The sequence below is a fragment of the Cupressus sempervirens genome, chromosome 8 (assembly GCF_028749045.1).
Source record: "Cupressus sempervirens isolate cs-2001-9-10 chromosome 8, ASM2874904v1, whole genome shotgun sequence".
NCBI lineage: Eukaryota > Viridiplantae > Streptophyta > Pinopsida > Cupressales > Cupressaceae > Cupressus > Cupressus sempervirens.
The window spans coordinates 690,523,516-690,548,983 of record NC_143125.1 but is presented as its reverse complement, the minus strand read 5'-3'; the positions used below and the strand labels follow the sequence as shown (position 1 = coordinate 690,548,983).

The following is a 25,468-nucleotide window of genomic DNA, read 5'->3' as shown; positions in this document are numbered from 1 at the left end:
CTGTTTGGAGGGATATTCCTCAAATGTTGAATTGTATGTCCAAATATGCTCACAATTTTCCATTTAGCCAATTAAAAGGTTGAACTGTGTGTTATAACAGAAAATGAAACCATTTTAGACAATGGATTTTCCTTCCATCCAAAAAGTCTTCTTTTACATAAAAACTGAGTTTTCTTTCGGCTATTATCAACAAATATTTATTGTTTACTTTGATGAGGTACGATACAAAGTACTATAAGGTTTGAAATGTATATAGTAATCAGAAGTAAAATAGTTATTTTGGCAACTGTTGTTGTTCTGAATTATTTCAGTTTTCACAATATTACTGTTGACAGTACTATGATTTCACCAGTAAATTTCATTGTACTTAAAAGGTTTAGTACATTATGGTTATTTCCATCTCTTTGTTCCATGAGCGTTAAATACATTGTTGTTGGTTGTATGAAGCTTGAATTCAGCATTGATATGTTTAACTGAACCATATGGAAATAGTGACCTTATGTATTCTATAATTGTTTCATTCCAGCACTTTTGTGTTTGATTGTGCCTTAAAGAGGGAATGAACATATGTGTTATTCAGATGTAAATTAGATTTAGTTGAACATCTTGTTGTAGTTAGCGTATAAGAGTACATTTTTCTTCATAGCTGGGTGTATTGTAGTGATATTGGGAAAGATAGAATGGATACTTCGCGTTTAGTTTCTTCTATCTACCAATTCTGTAGAATGGATACATGTGGTTCTTGCTTCTTCTACTGTTAAATCTGACTTTATAAGTGCTTGGCCAAGCCATTTGATTTTCCAGATAATGCATATGTGTGTATGTGGCTATGCTTATTTGGTTTTACTACATACGTGTAGATGTGTAGTTTTATTTTTATTTCTTGTTATATTCCGTGACTAGGCTACTAGGCACATGGTTGCATGTAGTGTATTTCATGGCCGCACTGGATCCATCCGATCCATCTTGTTCCGAGAAGCTAGGCTTCTTGTGCTAGGCTCAAGGAATTCTTCACATTAGAAAGAATCTCGAGGGAGCATTCACTCCGTGGTTGATGAGATTAAAGCGCCTGGGCCACACTCCCATCTCAAATAGCAGATGGACGATGTCCTACTGCTTTGGAGACAGGTTACGTTGAAGGAAACAACGGGAAAGGTTAACATTGTCCATTTGTAATTTTCATCCATGAGATGAACTAAACTATGTACATTATATATGAAGAAATGTAAATTATGTATAATCATTGTAATTGCTGTATGTTGGATCAGCAACTGGTTAATATGGTATTAAGTACTTAACAAACATGAGATGTGTTACATTTCTGATTTATGCTTAAAAATGGAATTGCTGATCAGCATCCCAATGTTTTTGTGATGTGAATAAACAAATTGTTAATGGTTAAATGGTTTGACTATTCTACTATGTTTTGATTGGTTCTCTTCTGCTTTTTCTGCAACTGATGATGTGGCAAAATTTAAGTAGGACATGGTTCTTACAAAATTTCCCAGAGATGAAATTCCAAAACTAATTAGACGGAACATTTTCCGCAACTAATTGGACTGTAGAATTTCCACAGAGATGGACTTCTAAAACTAATTAAATGGTATAACATTTTGCACTAAGACAATATCCCAAAATTATATAAACAGTCCCCTTAAACCTATCAGCCAACCGTTGCACTAAAAATAGTGTGCAACTGCTAGTTATCTCTATTTTATATCAACATAGAAGATCCATCAGCAATATACGAGTACAGTTACTAAAAGAGTGACCTTTAATATATGTGCCCTTGTTACAAAGTTCAAACCCATTCGCTTTACACATTCCCTGATAATTTGATTTACATTTGATAAACAATGCTGGTGACATCCTAAATGCCTTTTAAAATCTGACACTGTTAACTTACATATTTTATATTGTCTTACATTTTGATTTCCACAAAAATTGATGAGTTAATATTGCCGTAACAGTTTGCAGCTATCCTTGAAATTTGATGTGTATCAATTTACTCATTTCTTTTGTTTTTTCTCTCTTGGTGCAATTATGGTTTGCATTATCAGCCAACCGTGGCACTAAAACTGCTAGTTATCTTTATTTTATATCAACATAGGAGATCCATCAGCAATATACGAGAGTTCAGTTCCTAAAAGAGTGAACTTTAATATATGTACTTGTTACAAAGTTCAAACCCATTCGCTTTACATATTCCCTGATAATTTGATTTACAATTGATGAACAATGCCGGTGACATCCTAAATGCCTTCATATTCCCTGATAATTTGATTTACAATTGATGAACAATGCCGGTGACATCCTAAATGCCTTCTAAAATCTGACACTGTTAATTTACATATTTTATATTGTCTTACATTTTGATTTCCACAAAAATTGATGAGTTAATATTGCCATAACAGTTTGCAGCGATCCTTGAAATTTGATGTGTATCAATTTACTCATTTCTTTTGTTTTTTCTCTCTTGGTGCAATTATGGTTTGCATCTAGGTGGATGCAAATCAAGCCAGCTTTTTGATGAGTTAATATTTGAATAATCTTTGTTTCATTTCTGGATTTTTGTATTGTGTGAAATAGTGAAACTATATGATTGGATTAACTCGAGTTGTGGTTCTGGATTATCATATATTTTTTCTTTTCTGGTTTATTGGTGTTGACGCACGTTGCTCATTTCTTTCAAACATGGGTGCCAGAAATATTTTTTCTGATGATGAAGAAGGTATGTTGAATTTATTAGACTTAAGCAAGTCTTCTTTATGGTAGAATTGTGCAGGTACAATTTTCCTTCTCTACTTGTGGAAGTATATAATATGAGGCATATTTTAAGGACCTATTTTTGAAGCAATACTCAAGGGGAAGAAATGTGAAAATTTCATCATCTGAAGAAGGTATGTTGAATTTATTAGACTTTAGCAAGCCTTCTTTATGGTAGAATTGTGCAGGTACAATTTCAATACCTTCTCTAGTTCTGGGAGTATTTAATACAAGGCATATTTTAAGGACCTATTTTTGAAGCAATACTCAAGGGGATGGAATGCGAAAATTTCATCATCTTTGGAAAATTGCATACAGCATTTACATGGGCATAATTTTCTGGGATGATTATAAAACCCTCAATTATAGAATGAAAATCTAAAGCAGATTGTTAACTTTATGTGGCATGTATATGTTGTGTTAATTCTTTGTGTGGTTTTGATTTGTTATAGTGATTCTTCATAAAGTTATTTTCTTTCAAAACATTTTCCAATTTCCACTATACTGTATAGTTATATCCCTCCTTTGTGCACTTAATCTTGCTAACTCTCATTGCCAAGCAGTAGAATGTTAGGATTATTAGAATATAATATGTCCTCATTTATTTACTAATCAATGCAAGCTAGAGGCCTTTGCAAGTACAAGATTTAAGGTCATACCATGAAGGAATCACTTTCATACTTTAAGATTTAGTAATAAACCCTTTTTACACACGACATATATAACAAGGGCTGCAGGGCAGCTTAGTTCCTGCCAGAGCTGGGGCGCGTTGGCTATAGTATTGCTTGTTAAAAGGAGGAACTAGGAGTCTTTGTGGGCCAGGCGTCATGGTTGGCTCCTGTAGATGTAGGCACAGTGTTGTTAACTGATGAAGAGAGGAGCCGAGGTTCAGTTGATAGAATAGTATAGCAGAAAATGTTAGTTTATAGAAAAATGTTGAAATATGCTACACTTGTATAAAATTTTTGACTAACTACAAAGAAGGAAATAGCTTGATAGAGAAATCACCTACAATAGGGTTTAAGAGTGGGCATAGAAATAAGCCACACAAATTGACTGACCATAGAAGTATTTCCTGAACTGCGGTTATTAAAATTAGACGCAAATTATATTCAGCCATATCCTGGCAACCAACTTCGGGGATAAATCAGCAGGAACGGCCAAAACCAAGCAAGCGTCATCTCCCACTTCTTGATTTAAGAAAATAAGATTCCAAGAAAGAAATCAAATACTTTTTCAAACAAAAATCAGGAGATTAAGCATGAAAAATACTTGCCTCCATGAAATAATAAATCCGTGGATCTTTCTTCATGAAATAGAAATATAATTAATGTCTAGAAGTGCAAAGTGATACTAGAAAGGATTTGTATACCAGACTGAACCTGAATAAGAAGATTTCATCCTCATTTTCGCTGAACCTCACCAAGCGTGTTTGAAGGGACTCTCAATAGTTTCAAAGGTGTCACTACAAAACAGGGTTATTAGCTAGCTAAATACATACATGTCTAATCAAGTTTATGATTTAGATGATTGTATTTAATAAAATGCACAGATACACCACCATTACTTACCAAATTTAAACAAACAAACAAATGAGAATATTTCATGAACCACTTAAATATAGTACTTACGACTCGCTGTTGGATTCTAAGTATAGCAAAATGTCTAAGAGATGAAACTAAGGCAGATTCATCTCAACCAGGGACTTATATGCTCTTCTGTTCAACCAATGTGGTGTAGCTTGTTGAAGAGGCTTTGGAAACTTTAAGTCAAATGCAATTCTGAGGTTCCAATCCAACTTCTAGAGCAGCATGTCAAGCATGATCAAAACTAATTGCATTCATGTGGTGAGGTCAACTAGTTCAAGTGTATTCTGATACAAAATGGTTTTCTAGATTGCGTCCTCTTACCAAAAAGAAGCATTTTTTCACTCTCCACAGTTTTCAGTAACTGAATATAGTTCATTCTATTCAAAACCAATCCAACTATAGGCATTAAAGACCTCAGATGCGTCGATGCTTCTGGCTATATAACTAGATTAAAACATGATTCTGCAACACTGACCAATGCATAGTCAACAGTGGAAAGATTATTATCTTCTTTCACTGTAAAGCTTGCAGGATCAGTAACTTCAACTCTTCCCCACTTGTCCAACGCAGGACGCCACTGTAGAAGTGTTAGCAATATGTTTGCCTTTTGTAATTACACACGCAAAGATTGCCTTTTGTAATTACACACACAAAGAGAAACACAATTCAACGTGATAGACAAATATTTCCTGTAGTCAGTCATTCCAGCTTTTGCTGTAACAATAACTTGCTAATATTCCATTGAATGTATAACTTGCATAACTTGCTGATGAGGGACCTTCCTACCTGAGCAGCTAATAGTCAAATCCTAAATGCCAAGTGTGGCCTGCATGCTCAAGTGTTTTTTTAAGTATATCAAGCTAGGAATTAAAATGACCTTTCTTAAAAAGAAATTTACCATACTACTTTTGAAAATCATGGAAAACCCGACTTTTGAATCAAATACTATGGTGAAATCACAGATAATGTAGATTTGAGAAGAGAAATATAAGATGATGGAAATCAACAAATGAGTAGTTCTTGGGCTGATAAACAATGGGATAAAACTTCTTGCCTGGAAAACTTTAACATAATAACCAGAAAGCCAACATTTTTTCAGTCATGAAATCTGTCCATCACTAAATATTCTAGAGGCAAAAGCGAGGACCTGTTATTATTTTTCTTCAATGCATAGATCTTCTTTCTCTTCTTCTCTACTGTAATTGGGGTGGGAATCAGAGTAAATGCAAAGATCCCAGAACGAACATAAAGTGAATACAAGAAATAAGTCTATTGCCTTTCAAAAAAGATATTGAAATATAATTCCTATCTGATATTGACTTACAAGAACAGGAATATACAGGCATAATAGTTACTAATTTCTTACTATAAAGTCAACCATCAGTGACTAGTGGAAGACATAGAATCTAGTAGGAATTAAAGTAGTGATTTCAAGAAACAGTATAGTAACCTAATCAATGCCATTAGAAATCGTTGATGGAAGAACTGTCAGACATAGAATCAAGTAGGAATTAACGTAGTCATTTGAGGAAACGGAATAATTGACAAAGAAGATTTGAAACAGAGTACACATTTATACAGCCATTTCAAGAAAGGAAATAATTGACAGAGTAGATTTCAAACATAGTAAATATTTATATGTTTGTATTCAATGGAGTTCTTTTAAGTTTACTCATAGAGGAATAGTTAACAGATAAATATGATCTGTGTACAGGTTGCCATGCAAAATATAGAGGTCATAGTGGTGCATCATAGGAGGCTGGGTGTTTTCTAAGTAGAGACCGATGCTTTATTGCAACTAAAAGTCGCTGCTTTACAATATTGACTGTATTGTTGTTGATAGCCATTGTGAATATGCCATTAGTTGCAATTTTTGTAGGGCATATACCACTTTTGAAATGTTTTTTTGCTACTCCTCATATGTTATGGCGGCAATCTCTGGAAAGTGTTGCTTTAGCAGATCCCCTTGTAAGGTGCAGTCAATGTTGCCTTCATATCTATGCAATGTGCTTTGCAGGTCTGTGACAGTGAGTACAGTCAAGAGGGTCAAGATCATCAGAGTTGTCATATGTCAAGGGACAGGTGCACGTACTGCAACACATCTGATAAGGTTCCAAATGAGTATTTTTGGCCTTCAGTGTGCCTACCACCTACAAAATGAATGGCATAAGCATGAGTTGTTTGAAGAATGGGTTAGTCTGGTGGAATTTAGAATATAAAAGAACGTGCAATTTGTACTTGCCTGCAGATTGGATTTGGCAAGACTTTTGAGGTGATTTTTGGTCCATTCATGGTTAAGTTGTTCAACAAATGAAGACTGTGATGGGTAGATGATTGGTGAACCCCGAGTCGTATTGCGTACAAATTTTTTGAAGAGTAGTAAGGTCATGTCTGCTGTTGAGATCAGGCAGATTAGAGGAGCCCACAAATTTGTATAGCTGCTTGGCACATGAACCTGCAAATGTAGAAGTTAGTTATTAGTAGGAAGGTATTATTAGTCTAGAGTGAGAAGATGAGGAAAAAATCTGAATTAATAGAGGGAAAGCATTTACCAATGCCATATCATACTGGGAATCACCATCTTTGGCATGGACTTGAAGGTGACCTCTGTTATTGTGGTAGCTTGTGGCAATAGCACCAAAGGAGCCTACTGGATAGATGGAATCAAGGTCTCTTAGGTGAGCAATTGTCATGTCAAGAGTGAGGTGGCGCTACTTGCAAACAGGTTTTATAGTGGTCAGTTGATGTTGCTTGTCAAAGCAAGAGAGTAGGCCACGTCTCCTTGTTCGAACTATGATTTGTTTTGCACATCAAACTTAGTAATTCATATGCTGGACCCAACTGTTAACTGTGGCTAGAAATTGTCTATTAAAGCATTACTTATGATCATTGTAATTGTCATCTGGCCATTTGCATCAACAAGATCGGCACGTACGATTTCTGCCCTACTCTATGTATTTGGGTTTTTATTTGTTCTTGGTCCATAGATGACTAAGACTTTGCCTTCAAAAACCAGGCCAGCCCAGTTTCTGCAAAGATCGAGGATTGAGCTTGGTTGTTGAGGTACTGAGGTCAAGCTGCAGGAGGAGAAGAAGAGGAACAAGTTTTGAGTTGATGTCAGCACTAGAAATAAATTCAAAAAACTAGTCATGCTTAAATGCAAATTTTAAGTTTGCAGTACTGTTCAGAATCCTGCTACAATGAATTTTATGGTATAAAATTTAATTGAAATATTCTCCAAGAAAAATGGATTCTTTCTTCGATTGCTTCTTTAAATTCATCTACTTTCTTTACAATTAATTCACTCAGCCTTCTCTCAGATTTTAAAATCAGTTTTTGATATTTTGTCCAAGTTATATTTGGACAATCTCTATGCCATTACAACCCAGTGACTATTGAAATCACATGAAATAGAATTCTTTTGTATACATTTAAAATAAATTTTTTGAGTAGCATTGACAATAGAGTATTTGAATCCATTTTCAAATAACTGCAGAATACACCAAAGAATAATAATATAGCATGTGTAACTTTTAAAATTGTTTTTCTATCACCATCTCTTCCTAGCATAGAAAGAGAAATCTGAACTTGCTCTGTTGTTGTCCTAGAGCATGGATGCACAAGAAAATCTCACTTTCAAAAGTTTAATTCTGCTTTGCAAAATTTACGTGCTCCTCTGAGGAAAATTTGCCACAATATAGAGCTTTAAGTTTGCATGAACCAGAAACATGGGTAAAACCCAATAGAATTTTTTTAGCATATCAAATTTGAAGGATGTCATAGATTGTTGCCTTAGTTTTATATGTCATGAGTATGATGAGAATCATGACTAGAATGTAGAGATTGATGCTGAGCCAATTACTTTTGTGGAAAAATTCCCTTAGGATGTACTGCAAACTTTGTAGATTGTAAGAACAATCTTGACATGATGAATGATTGTTTTTCCTAATCATAGTTCAAGTATCCCACAACAAAGTAATGGCATCATTACTGTAGTCTTGAAGTACATGGAATAGTGGTACAAAAATGGGATCAAAGCTTGTTCGAGAGGGTCTTGCAGCTGTAGAGTCCTCAATTAGCAGTTGTGCTTTGATTTAGCGTTTGAATTCCATATTCATGGGCCAACAAAGGAGTACATAGGGGCAAGAGCATAAGAGGTGATAGGGATTGCAGCAAAGGACATAGCCATTGAAGTTCTTTAGAATCATAGCCTATAGAAGCAAGAGCATCAATTTCTTCTTTAGAATTAGAGTCAAGGGCATAGATTACAATTGTGTCTGACCACTATAGGTTGATTGAATTGAATATGATTTAATATATCTAGTGTAGTTACTATCAATTTTGTCGTCTTTGATGAGAGATTTGAAAGAAGCAATTATAGTTGTAGAAAGTGCATGCAACTGGAATTAGTGCTGGCACTGGTGGTTTATTGGGAAAATATGATATTCTTAAAAGTAGAAAGAAGGAAGTAATGTTGGCATTAGTGGTTTATTGAAAAACATATGATATAGTTAAAAGCAAAAACAAAGATTGATGATCCATATCTTGTGATGGGCAGCGTGTCCTCAAAGAAATGGATACAAAGGTGGAGCCTTTCCTGGAGAAGATTATCATTTTGAAAAATTAGTGTTAGAAAATACATAAATCTCATTGTAGAGTTAGGGATGGAAATCCGCAATAAAGAAATTTTTGAAGCAATAGTTAAACTCTTAGTAATCCTCTCATAAATGTCTTTATAATTTGTAAATCCTAAATTTGATAAGGTTTAAAGGTTTATGTAAACTTGTGCTTTACCAACTAATCATATGTTTAGTTGTGAGATTAGAATAAGATGTCCTTGTAAATGGTTCATAGAAGGAGAGGCATGTTAACAAGCACCAGGTTGCAAAAGATTGAGTAATATTTATTAAAAATGAAACTGCTGCATTTTTGAATAGATACCTTTGGTCTTCACGGTTGTCTTCTGCATCTGATGTAGGCTATTGGATGCATGGTCATTTGTTCTTTAGGTCCCTATCAAAATTAAAGTGTCTAAAGTATAAGTAGTGAAGGATGTTGGCTATGTTGTGTTGTCAGTAAATTCTATATTGTAGCCAATGGGTAGAATTGTATCCAAAAGGGTGCATCATGGTTGAGTCACCCCTTTGGGAAAGTATATGTACACCATCCGGAAGGGACTTTATCAAAAGCATGGTAATCATTGGAATCATTGTAGCATATTGCATATATGAATAAAGTATCTATTATGTGTTATATCTTATTGTACTACATATGATAAGTATCCGTTTCCATTGTATGATAAACATTTGGCGTCGTTGCCAGTCGAACCTAGAATGAAGGAAGTGTTATGAAGATTAATGTCTAATTTGCTCAAAAAGGATAGGAATAAGATAGAAGATAAGGATGAAATACACACAACACAAAAAGTTTTAATTTTAGCACAATGGCAGAGCGTAGACAGAAGCTGCAGCAGATTGTTGATGGACACTGAGGGGGTGAAGGGGCATAGATAGAGGGAGTGCATTCACCTAGTAGATCAAGGAGTGCCGAGGAATTGCTAGAAGAGACAACAGCAATTAAATTTGGTGGAAAAGACAAGGGAGGAGTGCCTTAACCTGTATACACTGAGGGTAGAGAATCCAAACAGAAGGGAAGTAACTCGCACGGCTCGAAGTGCTGAAGGAGCATGAGTGTGGAGTGAACTCTTTATTCCTGATACACCTGATGAATGGATACAAGTAGAGAATCGAACAACTTCACTTGAGGAAGATCTTTTCTTACTAGGTAATGTAGTTGTTAGAAGTAGGACGATTGTCCGAAGCAACGTGATTGTGCAGAACAATGTGGGTGCTCAGAATAGTGCGAGTACTCAGAACAACATGGGTACACAACAAGTACCTCAGAATCAGAACAAAGTGGTAATGGCAGGACCAAAGGAGAAGTTACCAAAGTTTAATGGTGATGAGACAACAGATCCAATCAGACACTGCAAGACGTGTGAAACAATATGGACAACAAATGGTGTAACGGATGAGGATGATTGGGTTCGGCAGTTTCCAACAACCCTGTGGGGTGTGGCAAATAATTGGTTTGCAATGTAGATCCTCAAAAATTGACTACATGGGTAGAAGTCAAAAAGGAGTTCATAGTAGAGTTCTAACTGCTACGGGATGATAATGAAATTGTAGTAAAAATATACAGCACAAAGCAAGGGAAGAACGAAAAGGTCCGTGCCTATGCAAGATGGCTAAAAGAGTTGGTGGAGAAGATGGGGAGCCAACCAACTGATGGATTAAAAAAACAATGGTTTGTGGAGGGGCTACGGTCGACTCTGAAGAAGAAAATGAAGATTGTGCCTCCAGCATCATACACAGATGTGTATAATTGAGCGATGGCTTTGGAGAGTGAACAAAAAACTAGCAAGAAGAAGCATAAATTGTCGGATTCAGACAATTCATCGTCCAAAAGTAGCAACAATGATGAAGAATCAAGCAAGAAAGTTTGAGCGTTGTAGAAGGATATGCTATGGATGATGAAAGAATTTAAAATTTTGAAAAAGAATCCTGACTCGGTGAAGGAGGAATTGTGCTATACAGACTATAAAGAGGAAGGCCACACAAAGGGCTCATGCTTGAAAAAATAATTCTATGATATCTGCTAGGTGGCAGGACATTCCATAAAGGAATGCCCATTTAATATGAATTCAAAAGGACACCAACAAGTATTACTGATGCAGGAAGTGTCTGCCGAAACAAACATAAACAATGATGCAACCTTAGGGGGTTATCACAACAATAATCGATGCAGAAGGGGTGGTAATAATAATAACAATAATAACAATAGAGGCCAGAGTTGGAAACAATATGACACGAATGGACAGCCAATGGTACAGTGTCGTGCATGCAACCTGTGGGCACTTCACTAGATATTGTACTAGAAGGAGATGTCGTAGCTGTTATGCCGATGGTGTGGTCCAGGAGACCATAAAGATTCAAAATGCCTGAAGCAAGGGGTAAATTTGTTAAGCATCAAAACATGTGATGAGAAGGTACTAGCCATTACACATGAGCAAGCTAAGAAGGAAAAATACCCTAATGTAGAGGAAGAAAAGAAGAGGCTACAGCAAGCACAAATGGAGTTGGAAAAACAAATAGATACAAGAATGTTGCAAACTGCCAATACCTCGAAGAGGAACTTAGCTGAACAAAACATGATAAGGCAAGTAATGCAAATAGAAGTCCCTATAAAATTAAATGACCTTCTTAAAATGTCTGAGTTATGGATGGCCATTCTAAATATGACACCGCTTCCAAAAGTGGAGGAAACAGGAAAGTACGGTAGTGGAACAATGGTAGTAGATCCTATGCTACTGGCACTCATGACAGGAAGGCATCCGACAATAGTCGAGATGGGCATTTTGAAAATTGTACTTACAGACACAATTGTGGATGGAGGGTCAGGCATGAATGTATTACCAGAAAATATTTGGAAAAAGTTAGGACAACCTACGTTGTGGCCACCTACATTTCAGTTACTCACGGTGGATCAGCATGGAATCAAGCCAATAAGAACCCTAATGGCACAGTGGTAACTATCAAAACACAACCATTTTTATTAGATTTTGTGGTCATTCCACTAAAAAGAAAAGGGTATGACACTATCCTTGGATGAGGTTGGTTGGTGCAAGAAAAAGTGAAACATGATTGCAAATGAAATACCCTATCCATGGAATGTGGAGGCCAAAGATTTATAATTGACCTACACACACAGATGGTAGGTGAGGAGGCAACTTTCGAAGGTGAAGGTGAAGGTGACGATGAAAGAAAGGAAAGAATGGAATCAGATGAAGACAAAGTATTGAGATTAGGAGGAGGATCAAATGATGATGACCAAGACTTGATAAACAACCTTTTCTACTGGTAGATGGAGGAATACGAGCTCTTTTCGAGCTGTAATATGTTAAGGGTTGATGAAAGTGAGAAGGGAGAGGAAAATGAATGTCCAAAGGAATATATAAAAGTGGAAGAAGGAAAGGTGATTATGGCTTAAGCTGAAGGAAAGAAAATATAGTACAAACCCAACAAAAGGAAAGATTACACCATATGGTACATGGTGAATGGACTGTGCAAAAAGAAAATGTTACACTGCACCACAAATTTAGTAGAAATGTGCCAACAACAAGGAAAACACATCATGCGGTCTGCATAGGAAAAAAAGAGGAAGGGCTTAATAAAAACTGTAGTTGTACGAAGTGAAGGTTCTAGAATCAAGAATACAGTTATTGATGGCAAGGAGTGGCAGCCAATAGAATTCATGGTACCAAGTTTCGAGAAAAAATTGGGCGATATGTAAAACCTGAGGGAGATTGTATAGCTTAAATAAATTTGATGAGTGACGATTGCAGTCAAAATGGGCCATGGAGGTTACACAAAATAGGCAAAAAGTATGGCATGATGAGCATTTGGAATTGAATAGATTTCAATCAAGACAATTAGTTTTGAAGTATAAGAGGCACAACGAGATCAGACTGGGTAGATTTAAAATAAAGTGAGTTAGGCCATATAAAATCTATGAAGTGGGCAATAACAGAGCAATAAAATTATGGATGCTAGATGGGAAGCAAGTGCCCGAGGCAAAGAATGGGTCGAAGTTGAAAGTCTATCATGAAAGAAATAACGCACCTCTGTGGACAAACAACTAAGAATAAATAATGAATATTAATGTATATATGTAAAATAGAATGTAAAATAAAATATTCATTTTTTTAGAAGTAAGCTGAAGAATAAGACATATGGATTTAAGTGTATGGTCTTAATAGGAGAAAATTAGGCAAATGAAGCATTACCGTATGGTACAACAGAGAAGGCCATTGGAAAAGAAAGAGATTATAAAACATGTCATTGAACAGAGAAGGATAATGTGCAAAGGAATAATCACTGCATAGGAAAACACTGTTCAAACACACTATACGATATTTGGAGCATAGCGAACGACAAGAAAAGACACTGTATGGTGACAACAGAGAACAACGGGATACTTAAGCACCATACGGTGAATTAGTGGCATAGTATGACATTAACCGGCACAGGGGAACATGTAACGTATAGTCTGTATAGAAGATACAAGAATGAAACCTTACAAAGACACTGTACTACCTAATGTACGGAAAGGAAGCCAAGTGTAGGACCATACAGACATAAAAGATACTGTTGTGAAGGGGGAAAACACCGTATAGCCCTATACAAAGCAAAAAAAAGTGACTGTATAGTACAAGGAAGAATTAAACAAGGAACAAACAGACCATATGACCATATGGACAAAGGGAACATAGGCATATAGGCCGTATGAATGTACATGTTTAAGGAGCATGAAAGGGGTATGTATTGAACTGTATGGCTAGGAAAAGGAGTACAAATCAAACAGATAGTGCACTAATATACCGTATAGCACAAGGATAGTGGCATACTTTGTCGTATGGAATACACTAGAAGCATTGCATCATGTAGTCGTATGTTGTATAGAGTTAAGTTGTGATATAATAAAAGGGATCAGAGAAGCCGCATTGATAGAGGTATAGTAATAACCCTTCAGAGGTTATACCAGAGCATTCAAGAGGAAGAGGGAGCCGTACTCTTCAGGAAGCAGGAGTCAAAATAAATTTTTTTTTAAATGACAACAAATCAAAACACTCCACAATGAATAACATATGATACCGAAGGGAAGGGAAGATATAAATAGGTAGTAAAACATAAGTGGTTGGCAAAAAGAGTATGAGATTAAAAAAAAATCACAAAAATGGTGTGTTCCATGGACTTTTGTGTGGGTTTGAGGGTGCTAATTTGGTCTTGGTGGTGGGGGCGCTACCCCTCGACCCCACCGTATATCACGATAGGGAGCGCGCTTGGGGCTTTGCCCCAGGACTCTGCGGGGGCACTACCCCTCGACCCTACTAGGAGTGTTGCCCCCTAGACTCCCAATTAGTTCAGCTATTAGTGATGGAAAGTGTGACCAATTGATGCTCGACCTAGAGCTCTTGCAGGCATAGAGTGTCTGTATGTCAGAGGTGGAAAGAGCACTAGAGCAAGCCTTTTGAAAGGGATGCTACGCTTTGAGGCACTCAGAGTAGGTGTTGGTTGGACTCAAGACTGTCTTGGTGGATGAATAGAGAGCTCGGGAGGAGCTAACCATCCAGTTGGAGGTAGTAGAGTGACACTTGGCTTAGTGTACCCAGGAGTTGGAAGTAGAGAATGCGACATTGGTGGCTATCAAGGTCAGATTGGCTAAAGCGATAGTATTGTGTTAGTAGAGGCTAGAGATGAAACATGTTTTTGGAGACCTGTTTGGTGTAGGAGGAATGTGAATGTGATGTGGCGGAATAAGACCTGTTCTATTTTGTTAATTTGTCTCGGATATTTTGTAATTGAGTTTTAATTTCTAGATTTGATTGTGTATAGTTTTTTACCATCAATGTTTTGGATCATATTACATAATCCATCATCAAGATGCAAGAGAACATGTAGTATGATCTGAAACGTTGATGGTAAAAAACTATACACAATCAAATCCAGAAATTAAAACTAATTTTCATGGATTGTGGAATTCTTATAGATATTTTGTAATTGTCGTCCAGAGACTACTTTACTTTTTGGGAGGGGGATAATGTTGTCGGTAAATTCTATATTGTAGCCGACAGGTAGAATTGTATCTAAAAGGGCATGTGACGGTTGAGTCACCCCTTTGAGAAAGTATAAGTACACCGTCCGAAAGGAACTTTTATCAGAAGCATGGTAATCATTGGAATCATTGTAATGAGCATATTGCATGTATGAATAAAATTATCTGTTCTATGTTATATCTTACTGTACTACATGCAATAAGTATCTGTTTACCAAAGTAACAAGAATCGGAATCGGATCGGAATCGGCAAGGCCGAATCGAATCGTGAATCGGCAATGAATCGGCAAATTTGAAAAAACCCTTTAAATTTAAAGATTTTAACAATTTAAAACTTATTTCATGCACCCTTTATTGAATATAACTTAAACACACTATAACATCATCAAATAGAAGTTAAAACTTAACATACATAAACATGGAACATAAAATCCATCACATATGTAACTATGTTATCTAAAATGTAAATTGTAGGCTAGCTGAAGTAAATAGAAATCAAATGATCATAATGATTTAAATCATAGAATGTATGTAAGATGATCCATAAGACATCAAATCATAAATGTATGTAAGAATCTAAGATGAAGATCCATGAAAGTTTGAAACATATGTCTATCAATGATTCAGTATCAATATCTGTAAACAAAATATAAAAACAAGGCTCCAGCTCAAGCCTCAAACTCATAGTCATCATCATCATCCTTAACATCATCCTGAAGCTCGGCTGCAGCCTCAACCTCAGCCTCTGAGTATCCAGTCTGCCTAGTAGCAAGGTGTCTAATGTAGGTCCTAGAGGACTGCCGAGCCATATCTCCTGCATGTAAGATGGGCTCATGAACATCGCTAGGGCCTGTGCCTGTGCATGCACGTGTGCGTCTACCAATGCCTGAAGAACATGCTCTAGCTGCCTCAGCCTCTATATCCACTTGGTCAACCCACACACGGTCTTCCTCGGTGAAGACTGGATCCACAACCTTTGTGAGCCACTCTGATTCTGGATCAATCTCCTCTATAATGATCGGAGAGGAGTCAGTGCCCAAAATCTGTCTGATCCTAAGATCGAGGTTGTAATGAACAAAGACAATATCATTCAACTTCTGCACTGTCAACTTGTTTCTCCTCTTCGAATGGATGTGCTCGAACATGGACCAACTGCGCTCACATCCAGAAGCGCTGCTTGGCTGACTCAGAATACGAATGGCAATTTTTTGAAGTTTTGGGGTTGTGGCCCCAAACATTTGCCACCATCTATCTGCAATAAGGGAAAAATTGAAAATAGAAACAATTAGTCTCATTTACAAATTACAAGTTAACTCTAAAATTACATAATCAACTTTAAGATTAGAATCTAGATTCATGAACATTGAATATATTATTTTATTTATACCTGGCTGTAGTGTTGTTTGAGCATTTATGGCCATCCTGCCAGAGAAAAGTGGCCCCTCTTTATTGTTGAACTGGTCTAGCTCAACAATCGCAGCAGCGCTATCTTCATCGCTACTCAACCTCTAAATCACTGTGTATAAGCCAGTGAGAACCTCCGGATCCGCCTTGAACTCGGGACGGAAACGATATGCCGAATTCAGAAAGTAAGCTGCTGCATGGATGGGTCGATGGAGTTGATTCTACCATCTCCTATCGATGATGTCCCAAATAGGGCCATACCTCTCCTGCACTCCTGCATATTGGGCTCTGATGGCCTCCTTGGCCCTATCCATGCCCTCATAAATGTAGCCCATAGAGGGCTTCTCCCCATCAGTAGTTCGTAGCAAAGCTACAAGGGGCTCAGTGACCTACATATAAAGTAAAATAAAAAACTTGAGTCAAAACTTAAATATAAAATAATATAACTTAAAGTAAAAGTAAAATACTAAATGTTAAATTGCAATAAATTTACTTGCAGGATTTCTCTAGCGGGTTTCCAAAAACCATCCTCATCAAATATGCAATCCGCCACATCTATCCCTATAGTGGTCGTAGCATAGGAAGAGGAAATCCACTCCCGCCCAACAAACATGCTCCTCAATTCATCCTTTGATTTCAACAAGGACTGCAAGGTGATGAAATTCGAGGCAAACCTCGTGATACTTGGGCGAGCTAACTCCTTGCCTTCTGTGTACTTCCTCATTGTGCTAAGGACGAATGAATGATTATAAATGAATTTGCATATGTTTTTTGCCCTTTCCACACATGACTTGACAAACTCAAGTTTGCCAATTTCCTCCAACATGAGGTCAATGCAATGTGTCGCACAAGGGGACCAAAATATGGTGGGGTACCTCTCCATCAAAAGTTTACCTACAACAATTTTAAGTTAATTAGAAATTCAAATTTCAAAATTCAAATAAATTTATTTTCAAAACTTGAAAAATTAAAAGTTGACCTGCAGCAACATAACTTGCTGCATTATCCGTCACCACCTGGATCACATTTTGTTCTCCCACCTCTGCTATGACTTCCTCAATAGCCTCACATAAGTATGTGGCATTTTTTACATGTGCGGAAGCATCAATGGATTTGATGAACATGGTATATCCTACAAGTAACAAAACAACGAATTAGAATATTAAAATTAAATGGATCATCAACAAATTAGCATTCAACAAATCAAAATTTACAATTATGTATGTAAGAAAGTAGAATGATCAATTACCTCCATAGGATACAAGAAAATTGAGGAGTGTTCTATTCCTCCTATCTATCCAACCATCAATCATGATGGTGCAACCCTTTGCAATCCACTCCTTTCGGTTCTCCTCGAGCTCAGCCCTCATGTCCTCTACCATCTCATCCAAGAGGTATCCGCTCAACTCAGCCTCAGTTGGGGCTTTAAACCCCGGACCACAAATAGCAACCGCATCTATCATGTTCTGCCAATAAGGAGCCCTGTCACAAATAAAAATTTAGATGTCAAAGACTCAAATTATAAAACAAGTAAATATAATTAAAGTTTTACTTTTACTTTTAATTTTAACTTTAAAGAAAACAACGAAAAAAGAATCAATTACCTGGCTGCAATAAATGGAATGTTGCAAAAGTACCAAAATTTGCATATCTCCTTTCTGGCAGCATCATGAATCTCCTTGTTCAAACCCATGCCCTCAAGCGTGGGTTGGGAACCAGGAGTAGTGCAGGGCACAAAGTAACTATCCATTATGTTTTTCTGCACTCTAGGCTGCAATAGGTTGGTGTGGGACTCTGTCTCAGTATGTGACCGACTAGCACTAGCAAGAGCAGAAGAACTAGGATAAAAAGGAGGCCTAGAAGAACCCTCTCCAACACAACCTACAGATGCAGAAGCTGATGCAGATGCAGATGTGGATGCGGCTGCGAATGCAGATGCGGGAACATGGGAGCCAATACCCCTTAACCCTTCAAGTTGCATTTTCCTATTGGCTTTGTCTTTTTCAATTTTTTCTAATGCAATTAAGCAAGTGCGTTTTGCCTCAGGAGTTTGGTGAGTGCAAATTGTAACATCGTGTCCAGGTCTAGCAGCAATGTGGTATTTCAATCTATAAATACCCCCAGAAGTTATTTTTTCTTTACAAAAAATACATTTTGTTTGATATTTGGTTCTTCCAGGAAACTCTTCATTATATTTCCAACATTCATCTTTTCTACCCATTGCGAATTTGCAAAAAATGAAAGCAAAGGCTGCTGCAATAAAAATTTATATGTAAAATATCAAAGTTTGAAGCTAATAAAAGCTACAAAACAACAAACCCTAGTTTGCAACTTAGTAAAAATAAAGAACATTCAAGATCTAAACTAAAAATCTTGAAAACTATAAAAATTTAACAAAAAATGCATAATACACTAACATGCCAAAAAAAAAAAGAGCACTTACCTCTTGCAAATGAGTTGAGGAGTGTTGAGATTGGCTCCTTAATGCTCCCAATGCAATTGATGGCCTCCCCAAATGGATTGCTGATCTCTTTTGTGCTCTTTCTTCTTGCCAATTAGAAACCTATGGATTTTCTTTTCTCTTCTTCTCTCTCACTTTTCCTCTCTTCTACTCATGTTAAACAAATAAAAGGCCCTTTAGGGTTATAACAAAGAGAATAGGTCAAAAACAAAGTTAAAAAAAAAAGTAATTTTTTTAAATTTTACAAGTCTATACTTTATTGGCCGCGGGCGATTCATGCCGATTTTTTCAGGCGATTCATGCGATTTTTGGGATGAATCGCCTGAATCGCCGATTCAGGCGATTCACCTGATGAAATCGGCAATGGCGATTTCTGACTCCAAAAAAATTGCCATTGCTGAATCTAATCGCTGAATCGCCAATTTCTGCGATTTTATGGCGATTCTCGTTACTCTGGTTTACCCTATATAGTAAATACTCAACTCATCATATAATAATTTTGAAAAAGTATATGTACACCATCCAGAAGGGACTTTTATCAGAAGCATGGTAATCATTGGAATCATTGTAATGAGCATATTGCATATATGAATAAAGTATTTGTTCTATGTTATATCTTACTATACTACATGTGATAAGTATCCATTTACCCTGTACGATAAACACTCAACTCATCATATAATAATAATGACAATATAGAGGGAGTGAGAAGAAATAGTATGGCCGCAGTTATTATCAGTATGAAAGAAGACAATTGAGAGAAGACAATTGAGAGAGATAGAATAACTTTATCAATGATCATAGTTGAATAAGTTCAAAACAATGTGAAAAGCTTAATATTCCAATTCCCAATTGAAGCTATCAACATTACCCATAAATTGAGAAGCTGAATCAAATCCAAAAAAATGAGTGTTGAGAAATTGACCATCCAAATCTCAGTAAGTCTCAATTGCACTCGTGTTTTTACATTACAGGCAAGTCTATCCAAATCAATTATGTCCTAAGTATCCTTTATCCAATTCTGTGTCCATATTGGAAGTCTAGAGGATACTATAAAGCTTTAAAATAATTTTCATATTCCTTTACCAGCCACACCCAAGCACTGTTTTCCTCCTTACTAACCAGACCCTGTATTCTGTTTCTGTAGTTGTGATTGAGTAGAGTTAGGGAATGGTGAGAAAATGGGGTGTTGTTTTTGCAGAAAAAATACAAATAAATGTTAGAAACTACATTGAAAATCAGAATGTCAAGATTCCAATTGTTTTGGCCATTTGACTCGACTAAAACTTGTTCCCAAGAAAAAATTTCAGAAATAGAGCACCACCCTACCTTGAGGAAATAGTTTTGGGTATTCAAAGCTTGTTAGCTTTCTTTTGTGAGGGTTCACTCAAGAACTCTATTTTACCCTCTTTTCAAATAGTTTGCAAATGTACAGGTCAAAAGTTCACACATCTTATTAGTTTGTTCCTCAATTTTATATTTGAAATGAGTCTTGTCTTCTACTTATACTAAGGTTAGCCAAATTGCAATCCTCTTATTGAATTTACTTTTGTTTTTGTGGACTCTAAAATTGGGGGTGTTATTTATATATAAGTTTAGAGAAAAGTTTCTAAGAGAAACAAAGTTTGATTCCAGATTTTGGTTTTATATAGTCATGCTTTCAGGATATCTTTAGCTTATATATTTTTTAGGAAGTAGTTTTCTTGCAATTTAATTATGTAACTAATTATAATAGTTTTACTCAGCTCCCTGAACTATTTTAGGTTGTATATATTCACTCCTTTTTATTAATAAATCAGTCAGTGTGCATGTGCAATTTTATATATTCTTTGGGCCTGTTACAGTGGTATCAGAGCCAAGTTATTGGAGAAAAAGAATTTAGATTGAATTGTGATTCCAATGCATTCTTTAATTTCAATCATTGGAATAGTTCTTTCTGGAAGAGAGAATTACCATGAATGGTTTCGAGAAGTTAAAAATACTCTTATTTTTAATGATTTTGTCGGATGATGCTTGTGAAAGCAAAGAGGAAAATGAATAGCTGGAGCATCCTACAGAGAAAAAGGAACTCGTCATCTAGAAGAGTAAAGACAAAAAGGCTTATGCTCTCATTGCTGCCTCCATTACTAAATGAGAACATAAGCCTTTTACCTCTTTAGTAATGGAGGTAGCAATGAGAAGAGAATGGAAAAAGCCTTTGGAAAGAAAGAATCAATTTCAAATGCTGAAACTTTGTGTCTTGCACAAAAACAAATAGGGAAAGCATCCAAAGATGAGCCTTCTAGACATGATAGTAGCAACAGAGATCATGGAAGAAGATAGTCTAGAGGTAGGGGGAATAAAAATTATCAAGGTGATAGACAATATTACTAGCCACAACACCAGCATAGGGATTATCAACTAAAGAGAGGCAATCTATACAATGCTATAGATGTGAAAAAATGGGTCATAGTGCCAATCTTTGTTGAACTCCATGGGAGAAAATTTGTGACAAGAAGGAAAAGCCACCAGATAGAGATAACCCTCTTGAATCTACACATTATGTTATAGCACATTGTAATGTTGGGATTGAATTTTTTTTAGTACTTCAAAGTCTATTTTGAATGATACTTGGTTGTTAGATACTAGAGCTACAGGTCATATGACATTTAGAAGAGATTTTTTTGAGACATTCGATGATCAAGTAAATGGAGTAGTATATTTTGCTAAAAAATTTGAGTTAAAACCTTTAGGCATTGGATCTATTAGACTTAAATTATCAAGTCTTGCTGACTACATACTTTCTAATGTTCTTTATCTTCCATAATTAAAGAGAAATTTAATATCACTTGTGTATATTAGACAACAAGGTCATTCAATACACATGTTTAATGGTATTATTGAGATTGGAAGAGATGTTGATCATGTGATTGTAATGACTGGAGTGGAAGATGATACACTTTTATATTTGAAAGGTAATTCATCAAGTTCTCAAAATTATATAAATTTTTCACAACATAGTGGTAATTTTTCTTCCAACTTGCTATGGCATGCAAGATTTGATCACATTAACTATGATAGTCTCAGAATTATGAACAAAATGGAATTCAAGGACTTCCCACTATCCCAAAACAAATTTCTCAATGTGATGCTTGCATTTTAGGCAAACATAGTAAACAACCTTTTCATGATTATATGTTTAGAACTTTTAGAAAGTTGGGTCTCATTCACTCATATTTGTGTGGGCCTATGCCTTTTCCATCAGCAAATGGAAACAAATACATAATGACTTTTATTGATGACTATACCAAGATGTGTTGGCTTTATTTATTAAAAGCAAAATCTCAAGCTTTTGATACCTTCAAAAATTTCCATTTGTGGATTAAAAATGAAACTCAACTCAATATTGGAACCCTAAGAAGTGATAATGGTGGTGAGTACACTTAAAAAGATTTTGAGAAATACTTGCAGGAAAATTGTATTAAACATCAGACAACCGTTCCTTATAACCCATAGTAGAATGGTGTAGCAGAACGTATGAACCGAATACTCCTGAATATGGTAAGATTTATGATGTTTTTTAAAAATGTTAAATTAATGTTTTGGGGAGAAGTAGTTCTTTGTGTTGTCTACATAAAGAATAGAAGTCCTTCTTCTACACTACAAAGCAAAACTCCCTATGAAATGTGACATGGCTATCTTCCAAGTGTCAAGCATTTTAGGGTTTTTGGTTGCACCTATTTTGCTTTAATTCTTGCTCAATTGAGAAATAAATTGGAAGCTAGGAGTAGAAAATGCATTTTTTTGTGGGATATTCTAGTACTTCCAAAGCTTATCATCTATATGATGAGGAGAATTAAAAAATTGTTATTTCTAAAGATGTTATATTTCTTGAATTTGAAAAAGATGTATGCACAGTATTGACAAACAACTCTCATCTTGATAGCTTTCAATCAAAAAAATTCTATCATGAATGGGATAATGAACTTCCAACTCTTGAAGGGGGGATTTTCTTTCTAGTTCAATCTTTGAAAATTACAAAGAATGAAGATAACATGAAAGAGAACAATTCTAAAGAATCTGAAATAGTTTGTGGAAAGAGAAGAGAAGAGTTCTAAAAAATTTAAAATTGTTTGTGAAGAACTTGTTGAAAAAGATTATGAACTAGCTTGTGAAGAATCTAATTCAAAGGCTCTTGAGATTGATAAAACACTAGAGCAATCAATCCATAGATGGATGCGTACCAAGAAAATTCCAAAAAGGTATGAAGATTTTGAATTAAATTTTTTTGTTGTTGATGAACCTTCTTCATTTCAAGAAGCAACAAGAAGTGATGCATGGAGAACTGCAATGCAAAGAGAGTATGATGCTCTCATAAAAAATGGAACTTGGAGGTTAGTAGACCCTCTAATTGGAATTAAACCTATTGACTGCAAGTGGGTATATAAGAATAAATATAAAGCTGATGGTTCACTTGACAAACACAAAGCAAGACTTGTAGCAAAAGGATATGCTCAGAGAGAAGGTGTTGACTACATCAGAACTTTTCCTCCTATTGCTAAGTGGGGAACTATTCGAGCATTTTTTCCTTTGGCAACACAAAAAGGATGAAATATACATCATATGGATGTTAAAACTGTCTTTTTGAATGGAGATTTGAAGGAAGATGCTTATATGTTACAACCTCAAAAAAAGGATGAAATATACATCATATGGATGTTAAAACTGTCTTTTTGAATGGAGATTTGAAGGAAGATGCTTATATGTTACAACCTCAAGGTTTTGTTATCAAAGGCCAGGAACAAAAGGTATGTAAATTGGTAAAATCTTTGTATGGTTTGAAGCAAGCACCACAAGCTTGGTATGAAAAATTAACTGTACACCTCTTCAAATTAGAGGACAAGAATTTTAGTCTAGATGATGCAATTCTCTTTCTCAAGAAAATTGGTAGATCAATTGTGTATCTAGTTGTATATGTTGATGATCTTCTCATCACAGGCAATAATGATGATTATATAGAATCCATTAAGAGAGAGTTGAAAAAGTGTTTTGATATGACTGACTTAGGATTACTTCATTGTTACTTAGGTATTGAAGTCATTCAAAATCTTAAGTTCGTTTTTATTTCTCAGAAAAATATATTGGAGAGTTATTATGCAGATTTGACATGAAAGATTATAATTCTGTTTCCACTCCAATGGAGCAAAATTTGAAAATTTCATCCAATGAAAGAAATGATTTTGAAAATCCAACTAGAAGTATAGGCAGCTTGTTGGAAGTTTGATTTATCTCACCACTACTCATCTTGACATTACCTTTGCAATAGGAATTTTGTCTAGATTTATGCATAAACCATGTGAAGCACAATGAATTTTAAAATATTTAAAAGGAAATCAAACTTTTGGCATAAAATATTCAAAAGTCTTAGACTTCCCATCTTACTAGCTATTATGACTCAAATTTTGATGGTGACAAAGAGAATGGGTTATCTACTTTTGGTTATTTGATGACTCTAGGATCAGTTGCTATTACTTGAAAATCAAATAAACAAACAATTCCTGCTGACTCTACAACTGAAGCGGAATATGTAGCAGCAGCTCAAGCTACGAAAGAAGTTGTGTAGCTCAAAAAAATTCTTGATGACTTGCAAGAGAAACAAATAACTTCAACAACTTTATTTGTTGATAATAATTCTGCAATACACTTGGCCAAGAATCCTAAATTTAATGATCGAACCAAGCATATCAATACCACAAATACCACATCATGTTGAGGCCAAGATTATATAGCTAAACACTGCTCCATTGAAGAACAAATTGCTGATATTTTTACTAAAACATTGAGACATGTTAAATTTGAACAATTCCGAAAACTAGCATGACAAATATTGCTTTAGATTAAGGGGAGAATGCTAACTAATCCTTTGGGATATCTTTAGTTTATTTATTTTTTAGTAAGGAGTTTTCTGGCAGTTCAATTATGTAACTATTTATATAGTTACTCAACTAACTAATCCTTTGAGATATCTTTAGTTTATTTATTTTTTAGGAAGGAGTATTCTGGCAGTTTAATTATGTAACTATTTATATAGTTACTCAACTACCTAACTGTTTGAGGTTGTATGCAATTTTATATATTCTTTGGGATATCTTTAGTTTATTTATTTTTTAGTAAGGAGTTTTCTGGCAGTTCAATTATGTAACTATTTATATAGTTACTCAACTAACTAATCCTTTGAGATATCTTTAGTTTATTTATTTTTTAGGAAGGAGTATTCTGGCAGTTTAATTATGTAACTATTTATATAGTTACTCAACTACCTAACTGTTTGAGGTTGTATGCAATTTTATATATTCTTTGGGTCTATTCCATTATTCAGAGGAAGGATTTCTCCCCTAAATAGATGTTTCAAGGAATTCTATTATTGTAAGATAAAGTCTATTGACACCATTAAATAAAATAGAGTACACGATGCATTTCAAACATAATTTTTTTAATAATCCAAATAGAGTGGCTTAATTTTTTATATTTTCTATAATCCAAATAGAGTGGCTTAATTTTTTATATTTTCTAAATTATCAAATTTGGTAACCAG

At 35.4% G+C, this 25,468-nt stretch overlaps 1 protein-coding gene and 1 long non-coding RNA gene across 2 annotated transcripts; both read right to left on the bottom strand.

Moving 5' to 3' along the window:
• Positions 1-13,430: 13,430 nt before the first annotated feature.
• On the bottom strand, positions 13,431-16,562 carry LOC149544331 (uncharacterized). The gene is made up of 3 exons (XR_016355316.1): positions 16,417-16,562; positions 16,112-16,281; positions 13,431-13,463 (listed from the first exon to the last, which is right to left on the bottom strand). It is a non-coding gene; the product is annotated as an uncharacterized LOC149544331 (long non-coding RNA).
• Positions 16,563-17,674: 1,112 nt separating this feature from the next.
• On the bottom strand, positions 17,675-18,414 carry LOC149544330 (uncharacterized). Its single transcript, XM_089796546.1, has 2 exons — positions 18,038-18,414; positions 17,675-17,915 (listed from the first exon to the last, which is right to left on the bottom strand). The coding sequence occupies exons 1-2, from the start codon at positions 18,412-18,414 to the stop codon at positions 17,675-17,677; spliced, it is 618 nt and encodes a 205-aa protein (XP_089652672.1).
• Between the last annotated feature and the right edge of the window lie 7,054 nt (positions 18,415-25,468).

Coding starts and splice junctions, on each gene's coding strand:
- LOC149544330 (XM_089796546.1), bottom strand. CDS start 18,414: ATGCAACTTGAAGGGTTAAGGGGTATTGGCTCCCATGTTCCCGCATCT. Junction 17,916..18,037: donor ATTCCATTTATTGCAGCCAG/GTAATTGATTCT, acceptor TATTTGTGACAG/GGCTCCTTATTGGCAGAACA.